We start from the raw sequence: 10,427 nt of genomic DNA on the forward strand, positions 1-10,427 counted from the left end.
CACTCACAGAGGAAAACATCTCATGCACTGTCCTTTCTCGGAATCGGTTCTTCGTGCATCCACGTACTTCTTTTTTTCACGTGTTTTTAATCACGAAACGTAAAGGGAACAAACATGACTCGTGCTCAAAGTTTACCACTTATTATGATAATTATTAATATAATAATAATAATTATTATTATTATTATTGTTATTATTATTATTATTGTGACATTGTTTTTTTTTCTATCCAGGATGCCTTCCCCCCCCCCCCCACCCCCTCCCCGTGTTACCACTGTCTTCCAAGAAGGTCCTGCCATGATTATTATCACTCTGGCTTTCAATGTACCTATTTGTTTATACACCTGGGTCGAGAGGGACACGGTGTTTAAAAAAAAATGTTAAAGGACAAGTTCACCTTCATAGACATGTGGGTTGAGTGAATGCAGCATTATTAACAGAACCCATCAGTGAGAGTTTGAGGAAAATCAGACAATCCGTTCAAATGTTATGAATTTTTTAAGTTTCTGCTTAGTCACGGCTGGATGAGAAGACTACTATAGCTTGTGATGTCACATGTGACGATATAAAGTAAGAATAAAGAAAATTCAACATATCATTTTCACTTTTCTCGCATAATAAAAGAACACTCGACTTCTCTCTTTCAGAAGGCAGGGGGAATAATATTACCCTTGGAATACATCAGCAACAAGTCGAAGAAACGTGCTCTTTATTCAAAAAGTAAAGTTTTGTGAAATTCTCTTTTTATATTCCTTATATTGTTGTACGCATGTGACGTCATACACTGTAGTAGTCTTTAATCCAGCAGGGACTGCGCAGATACTTCAAAAATTCTTAACTTTGGAACGGATTGTCGGATTTTCTCCAAACTTTCACTGATGTGTTCTACTAATATTGTTGCATTCACTCAATCCGCATGTATATGAAGGTGGACTTGTCCTTTAAGAAAAAAGAAAAAAACTTGTCCAAGGACAAGGACAAGTGCTATACTGTAGGCAAACTTGGGTCCTTTGTTTGGGAATTAGGAGTCTTATCCATTATGCCGCAGTGAACACACTATAAAGTTTGATTATTATAAATTGGAAAAAAAAATGTATTTACAGGTATACAAATACAACATGAGAAAAAGAATGAAAAAGCACACTGCAACAACCTTTTGCCTCTTGCATGGAAAAAATAGATTACATGAACTTGCTTATTGCTTTAGCTCACATCACTCTCACTTGCGGCGACGCTGCACCCGTCAGATTTGTCGTCAGAAAGCCTCTTTTCAGAGGGAGGCGACTTTTTTCCAGTAATGCCAAGGAACCCTGTCACAATCAAAGCAGTTCCTATAATTGTGATGTAATTGGGGACGCTCCCGAAAAGAAAGTATTCAAAGATAAAGGCAAACATAATGTCGATCGAATGTATTAATGTCACTTTCGCAGCCGGCTGAGATTTGAGGGCTATGAAGAATAAAACCTGCGAGAGGAAATTGCAAATGCCGTTCAATATGATTGAGATGCGATCCAAGCCGCATCCAGGGATTGACCATTGGTTGGTGGCGGAAGTCACTACTGCGGTGAAGCACATGCCGAACGAGGAGTAGAGGGTGAGCATGACCATGGGGGTCATGCCGTACAAGCCGAGTTTCCGCAGGATGATGATGATGACGGAGTTTAAGAAAGCTGCCAAGAGACTGAGCGAGGCGCCCAAGATGCTGGAACTTGACTCAGGATCCACCTGCTCCGAGTGGTCAAAGAGGAAAGTGGGCTGCGCCACCAGAAACACTCCTGTTAGCATAACCAGGCCTAGGACGGCGTCCAGAATCGAAAACTTCTCCTTCAGGAGCAGCCAACCCAAGAGACCGGTGAAAACGGGACTGCAGTATTGTATCGCCTTCGCGTTGGCCACAGGCATGATTTGGTACGTGTAGAAAATGACAATTGTGTTGGTGGACCCCAGGATGGCACGCAGAAGTAAGAGGAAGTAAGCCGCTCTTGAATATTTGAGGGATGGTCGTTGAAAGACTATGATAGGAACACAAATTATAAGCTGGATGGCAAAGCGGGTGAAAGCTATCTCATTTGCTGAAACTGATCCCCCCAGCTGCTTGACGGTCATGCCAGAAAAGGCTATGACGAGGGCTGACAAGACAGTAAACCAGATGCCCCTTTGCTTTAAAAGCATGTCCTTACGTTGTTGCGATTTGTCATTCTTTTGCAGCCCACTTTTGGTGATCCTTGTGTCTACATCCGTATCCTGAGAAGCTGTGTCGCCTTCAAACGCTTCATTGTCCAAGCCAGTTTCTGTCCCACCACCACAAGATCGCCGATGAAGGCCTAGTACACTGTTCATGTCGGGATCAGTCCAATCTCCCGTAGTCTCCTGTCCACCATGCAGCCTTTCAGCCATCGTACCCATATTTAGACCTGGCCTCTATATTTAAGTTTTCTCCTCTTGCGTGTCATTTTACGTGCGCACCTAAGATCTACAATATCATGACATACTTGAGATGCTATAACTTCTTTTGTGACATAATCAGTACTGGCTGAATCCTACGACCCTGAATGATCCCATCGTAATGGACACTTTGAAACCAATCACATACGCTGTAGCCGCATGACACCAGCAACACACTAATTCCTGACCTTTGCTCACCTGTTTGACGCTGATAACTTTTGTGACTGCTATAAATAGTCTTCAGAATGGACACAAGACGTAAGTTTGATGATTAGTTGAAGACACTTAAATTGACAATGAATGCCGGTAACACAAAGTATATGCTGCTTGAATCAAGGCAACGCACGCCAAACCTTCCTAATATGAAACTTTCAGTTGACGATACAGAGATCGAAAGAGTAACAGAGTTTATGTATTTGGGTGTGCTGCTAGATGAACTTTTAACATATGAAAGACATGTAAGTTATGCCGCAAAAAAAAAAAGATCTCTAAGAAGATTGGTCTTTTGAGAAGGACAGCCAAAGAATGTGTTCCAAATGAAGTGTTTAGAGTATTGTGCAATGCGCTCATAATACCCCAATTCGATTATGGTGATCTTGTATGGTCAAATTGTTCGTTGGCTCTATTGAGAAAATTGGATTTGTTGCATAATAGAATGGCGAGGATGATACTGGGTGCTCATCCTAGAACACACATTGTTGATTTGTTCAGGAATATAAAGTGGCAGAACCTTGAAGAAAGGAGACATGTTCATAAAATGTGTGAGGTATTTAAGTGCGTTAACAACATCGCGCCTCCATATCTGTCACAACGTTTTGCAAAGCCCTCACACACAGTGGGTACTAGGTCAAAGACAAAATTAATGCATCTCTATGTGAAGGTGGTTGTCAAATTTTGAATAGTAGTGGCAAACACACTTTCCAGTACGTGGGTACCAAAGAATGGAACAGCCTCACACCATGCAGAGCAAAGGCAAGTAAATACAATCAATGCACTACGAGCATCAATGAGAGGACGCACGCGGCCCATCCCTTAATAATTGTAAAACGGTGTAATCCGTTTTATGTGCTTTGTTTCTGGATTGTAGCAGATTTTGTTGGTATTGACGTTACTTTGTTTGTAAGCCGTTCACATTTCCTTTATCATGCTTTCGGAGTGCCTTCCCTTTTTAGCCCCTCCTTCGGTTTTCTCTTTCTTTCCTTCTACTGCCTCTTCCTTCATCTTTCTTCTTCCTCTGCAATCTTCTTCTTCTTCTTTTCTTCTTCGTACTCCGCCAGTTTACTGCTAATAATTTGTGTAATGTGTGTAATGATTGGAGTGATTTTGGGAGTAAGAAATCAGATTATACACTTTATCAATTTATGTAGTGTGCAATTGTTTCAAAGGAGCTTTTTTATTTTATCGTACTTATGGAAATTTATATATGATAATTTTAGCCATGTATGTGCAATGTAATGTATATTTTTAATGATGTATAAATGATTATGCTTACAGATATTTAAAGTTTGTTGTTATCAGTTGTGTGATTATGTTTTGAATCTATGTTTTGTCAGTTACAGTTTTATCTATAAACTTTTGTCTTTTAATGTTATATATTGTATTTTTATGTTTTTACCCATCTGCAGGGCCCTCATTGAAAGCAGTTTTATAACTGACGAGGCTACCCTGGTTAAATAAAACTGGAAATAAGATAAATAAGAAGACATGTCATCATAATGCCCATTCAAACTATTGAACTGTAAGACAATAACGAGGAGGGTTAATAAGTAGTCTGGATTTGACCTATTGATTTGCGTTTCCCTATATTATTCATAAGTAGCTTTTGTCGACATGTAAGTTATATTTTAATCGGTCGTCCTGAAAGGAAAAATATAGATATTCCATAGCAGCATGCATATAGGCTAATTATAAGTGTAAGAGCAGTCCTCATTAGGAAAGGATCAATAATTGTAACTTGAGTAACTTGTTGCATGAGTCTTCTGTCAAATCATACTCACGATCACATCAAAGCTTATATTGCAAACAGAAATATATTGCAGACACACGCACACGACACACATATACACTAAAAAAAACCAGGTATGCTCAAATTAAAGAGCTTGTACTTCACATCCTGCACAGCACAGCGTAGCACAGCACTTATCTCAGAACAGTGCAGTAGTAATAGTTTGTTTGTGTTATAATATTGCATTTGTACACAGTCAAACCTGTCTATAGCGGCCATCCAAGGGAAACGAAAAGAGTGGTAGTTTTAGACAGGTGGTCGCTGTAGACAGGTTATCCTACTTGGTGTGCTTTGCCTACATGTACATGTATCCATCATCGTTGTGTACATATTTATGATATAGTCACACACGGCCGGATTTCGAACCGGGTCCATAAGGAATTAAAACCGTATCGACCCGCATCGTAACCCGTGTCAATTCCTGATGGATTCCGGGGGCTACGATACGTCAGTGAAAATTTTTTGGTCATGTTCAAAATTTTCTTACGGATTTCAATTCCGTATTGATATCCGAATTGACCCGGTTCGAATTGACTCTCGTACTCACCGTATGGACCCTCGCCGTATACCGCATTGCCTTCATGCAACGGATGATGACAAGGTTTACATCCGCGTCGGTACGGGTCGAAGCAGGTTGACACGGGTCGATAGGGGTCGAAAAGGATTCGGTTAAGGATTTAAAGCGGATTTTTATACGGTTTGATACGGGTCGATAAGGGTCTGTACGGTTCGAACCGGGTGGATACGGTTTTAATTCCTTATCGACCCAGTTCGAAATCCGGCCGTGTGTGACTGTAGCATAAATTACCCTCCATTTTGCGACTTATCCGGCTCATTTTCACCCGGATCAAATCCGTTTTGTGACCCGGCCGTGTGTGACTGGCATAAGTAATATCCGGATGCACACGTGTGTTTCATGCATTGGACAATGCCGGTGTTCATCACCTGTTGCACAGTAGCATGTGTACATTCGTGAAGAAAGTTTATCACTAGAGCATTATTATGACTGAATGAGTGATGAATGCAGCGGTGGCGATCAGTGAACGTTGCCCATTAATGATTGGCAGCTTACAAAGCAGAAAACACGCTTAATTATCGGCTCGGCTACGGCTCCATAGGGTCTGTGCCCGCAAAAGACAGGTCAAATTCTACCGCGGGAAACAAAATTTGTGGCCGCTATACACAGGGTCTTTAACAGTGCTTTTCTGTCGGGTGATGTTTCAGTGGCCGCTATAGACAGGTGATCGCTACACAGCTCTCCAGAGCTTTCGACATAGTTACAGGTCTTTTTCAAGGGCTTGTTTTAGGCGTTAGGAGGTGTAACTGCTGTGTGTGGTGTCAGTGGAGTGAGTGTGTTATGCATAATATGATCATGTGTAGGCCTATATGGATGCATGAATTAAGTATTTGAATAATAGATAGATAGAGAGATAGAGATGTGTACAGGTAAAACAGTATATTAGATGGCTTAGACAGTTTCTGGTATGTGATTGGTCGAGAGCTCATCACGTGATGCTGTTTGCGAGGATCGCAAATGTTATATTTTCCCAGCTCGTTATATTGACCAACTGGTCAACTGAATATATTTTTTCCATGTGTGTCGCCCTCTTACGGTGGAAAAACAAATAATTACACCAATATAAGGGTGTGGGACCACGTCGGTAACTGAGAGGAGCAAACGATTACTATCGATAACTGCAGTCTGGATCGATATAATCTGTTCCCACTCACCCCCCCCCCCCCCCCCCCCCCACACACACACACACGATACGTGAGAGAGTAGACGGCACGGCGCGGCGCGGAGTAGCGTCATGCGCTAGGCCTGCCTGGATGGAATTCGGGAAGCTAAACGTTACGTAGGGCCTACAAGTGTGTACATAGTAGGCTACCCAATGTACGTATGCACGTATCGGTCCGCGAAGTTTGGAACCCGTTTTGTCTATAATAAACGACGACGAGCTCGATAAGATTTGGAGGATAAGGATTCTAACTCCACTAAACATGGCCTAAAACAAGCGAGTGAATAGTCTTGAGACATTTTGTTCAGTTCAGTTCCTAGAACGAGGGCAATTCATATGCGTCTTTGTATTGACGTAACTCAACGAAGAGTTAGACTAACGTTAGATCCAGGCCTAACGTTACATCGAACAAAGCACAAGTGGAGGACTAACTGTTAGTATCACGACATCGAACAGACTGGTTTGCAAATCACTGTGTTTCTACAGTGTTCATCTCTGCAACAGAGGGGAAAAAAGACTGATTTTGAAATTGCTGCAGATTCCTGATGACAGAAGGTAGGCCTACGTCTATACCGGTCCTGGCACAAGACAAATTGATTGAAAATCACAGGGTAGGGCCTAACGTTAGGCCTAGAAAAAATATGATGCACTGGACTGGGGAGCCAATTTGGACGCATGTGATGTAACGTTAGGCCCTAACAGTTAGGCACTAACTGTAACGTTAGCCTTAACGTTAACAGTTAACCTAGAGAGTTTTAGACGCTAACATTGACTTACGTAACGACAAATAACGTTAGACCGTGATATTCTTACGTTTATAGAACTCCTTAACGTTAGATCTAAATTAGGACTAACAACGAACGTTAATAGAGTCTATCTAGTTAGGCCCTGTAACATTTAACATACATAATTAGAATCTAGGTAGAGTCTGGGTTTCTAGGTTCTAACGTAATACTATAGGGCCTACCTGTGTAGTAGAAACAAAATGTCAAATGATAAAAATTGCCCAGTAGGCCATAACGTTTAAAGCCTAAAGTTAGATTTGTTTTGTAAGTAGACCCTAAAACATCTGCTGATCTTTTGGACCTGAGCCTAATTTAACTATAGGACCAAAACGTTAGAAGGGCCTACTGTCGTTATTAGAGGACTGAGCCTAGCAACTACACAGTCCAGTCGCCGCTGTACAACTACAAAATCGCGACAGCGCGCACACAGCGTGTGGTCGGGCTAACATGAGCGTATAAACGGTTTAGGCTACAATGTATACGTCGTTAGTGTAGGCTCTTCTGTAAAGCATAATCAATGGCAAGGCCATCTAATATAACAGATATCGACTGGTAGGGGGTGGAATGTAACAATCTTTGGAACGCCAGGGAGTTATATTTTCCCTCGTGATCATATTTTCCCTCAGCGCTACGCGCTTCGGGAAAATATAATCCCTTGGGAAAATATAACTCCCTGGCGGTCCAAAGAATGTTATATTCCACCCCGTACCAGTCAATATCTGTATAATATTACACTGTGTGACACGGTTCTGTTGTATCACGTAGAAAGTGCATAAAGAGTTTGCCAGTTAGATATTATATATGTGTATACTGTGTATTTTTGTGTTCTGTGCCCAGGGACAAATGACAGCACACCATCTACTCTCTTACTGGACCCTGGTTTCCTGCTTGCCATTGTGAATAATTGTGAACCAGCTGTAGGAGTTAACGACTGGCAGTGACCACGAAAATTATGTTCACTATATAATTATTGTAATATAAACAATCCCCCACTGACACATTTACATGGACACTGAACCCATTTCCTTACACCATCGGACCTTACTCCTGCCTGACATGCACCACCGCACACACACCTTCCCTCCAAATGTATCACATGATCGCAGCTCATCCCACCACAGACAACCACAACACAACCAAAGAAACACACGCATCTGCCTATATCAGGTAGTTCATTACTGAGTTACTAATGATAATGTTTATACATATATCTGTTTATCATTTCTCATTGTATGATATATCTGTATGTCTGTATGCAATTATATACCCATTGGTATGTATTCACTTACAGTATATTGTGGATTGTTTTGTAATTGCTAAATAATCATGTTGCCAAATATGTTCTCAAGTCGTTAATTCATGCTGAAACTGTGTACTCAGTGTATTATGTTTATTACTCTGTATGGATTGTTATGCTAAAAACCTCTTTTCCATTTTGTATAAACAGAAAACAAAGCTTTTGAAGACCTGAGGTCGAAAGCTTCTACCAACAACCGGCATCGTGCAACATCTATATAACATCTCCATATAGGGATATTAATATATATATATATATACATATATATATATATATATATATATACATATATATATATATGATATATATATATATATATATATATATATATATATATATAAATATACATATATATATACATATATACACATAAATGTACACATTTCTCTAGCATCATCCAACATAGACTCTCAACCAATAAATTTTCCTCTGGCAGCAGCGAAATTGCCTTTAGGCTACGAAGTTATTTACCTGTAGTCTGCCTGTACATTCTAAGGGAATGGTGTATACGCGCTTGGTTTAGTACTCGAATAGTTCATTACACGAATACGTGTCTATGGACATGTATGCACATGTATATATATGTAATTAGTGGACACATAGTCTATGAGTATTTGTTTTAGCAGATAACATAGCACAATGAACCTGAAAAAAAAATCGCGTTGTACTGTTCAATCCAGTTCAGTTCAATATTGATTGTAATTGATAGGAGGAAAGTAGACGATGTAACTATAAGAGCCAGGCAGTCTTCACATGAAGCTACTATGCATTGTTTATTAACGTTTTCACAGAGTACACAAACACTTTTTTCCTGTTGAACAAGAGACATGAATAACATAACATATGATACAAATGCTTTGAATAGATGGAACTATATCTAATTTAAGATATGATTTATATTGTTTCTAAAACTTTCACGTTTACAGCAAATTCCATGTCTCAGTCTCTTTTTTTTTTTACTAAATCCTGTTAATTTTTCATAATAAGCCATAGTAATTTGATTGCAAGTATAATGTTTTCGATGAATGATGATTTCATCGTACATAGCGTTTTTTTTCAATGCTGTTATGCACATTCTATCTTGTTTGAAATATAGAGCAAGATCGTATTTTGTACGTTGCACCGTTTAGCACAAAAATGAGAAAACAATCCTGGTATATCTATGTCGTGTAAGTCATTCCATTTGTATTGATAACACCTCAGGCAAAAATCAGTCTTTCGATAGTTTTGTTAATGCTTCCCCTTTCCTTTCGATTTTCTGGTGCATAGTTAGCATAAAGGTGAAGCAATGATATATTTGTCATCCAGGATAGTGTACAAATATTGACTGCTCATGAGGCCTAATCCTAGTTCTAACGTAGAACTAAACAATAAACCACAGCGATCGCCTGCGTCATTTTCGTACAGATGGGTTCTTCGACTACAACTCAGCGGCCTACTGCGAGCTCCTGCATAAAATCTTGACAGAAAAGTACAGCATCCAACTCCCTGTCGCTCATGTTTTAATTCGATATTTCCAACATTGCCTGTTGAGCTTTGTCTCCGCTGCCTAGAGTAGGCTGCTGCAAATCCTCCGGCTCCGCATTCAATTTACTTCGAATCACGGAGGAGCACTCGCTATGCCATGTTGAAACATTCCTGTGCGCTATCAAGTACAGTTTTGCATGTTTTGTACGATGCGCGTAACGTAACCATAAAGCCCAGTGAACATCCTTGGAAAATCGAAAGCGGAGTAGGGTGCGCACACTGCGCGCGAAGTCTACATGTACTTGTTTCTGTGTGTGTGTAAAAATCATGGAGGGTTTACGTACTAGTATTCTATCAGACCTAATTGACCTAAGGTCAAAATTATGATATACAGTCAAAACCCTCGTGATAGAAAGTCAAAACCCTGAGACAATGATAGACGGACCTGCACCATGTCACATGATATACTTTTGACCAATCAGTGATAAGAATCTCAATTATGAGGTACTTGAGTATAATTTCACATAGTTTGTGCGATTCCGATCGCTTTATGTACACAGGTTATAGTCTCGTCATATTTATATGAATGGTCCATCTCAAAGGGGAAGGCTAGTAACTGATCAGTGGGAATCGGTGGAAATGCTGGGAGATGATTGTTCCAATCCCAAGTAATGTGCAGTTTAATGCTT

General features: G+C 40.2%; 1 protein-coding gene across 1 annotated transcript; it reads right to left on the minus strand.

The window, feature by feature from the left end:
- Window positions 1-1,203: 1,203 nt before the first annotated feature.
- LOC139732584 (solute carrier family 35 member G1-like) lies at window positions 1,204-1,902 on the minus strand. Its single transcript, XM_071643443.1, has one exon. It carries the CDS (start codon window positions 1,900-1,902, stop codon window positions 1,204-1,206), a length of 699 nt encoding a protein of 232 aa, XP_071499544.1.
- Window positions 1,903-10,427: the final 8,525 nt, after the last annotated feature.

Source organism: Diadema antillarum, unplaced genomic scaffold (assembly GCF_040938485.1).
Source record: "Diadema antillarum isolate AM-2024a unplaced genomic scaffold, OU_Dant_1.0 scf00000024, whole genome shotgun sequence".
Taxonomy (NCBI): Eukaryota; Metazoa; Echinodermata; class Echinoidea; order Diadematoida; family Diadematidae; genus Diadema; species Diadema antillarum.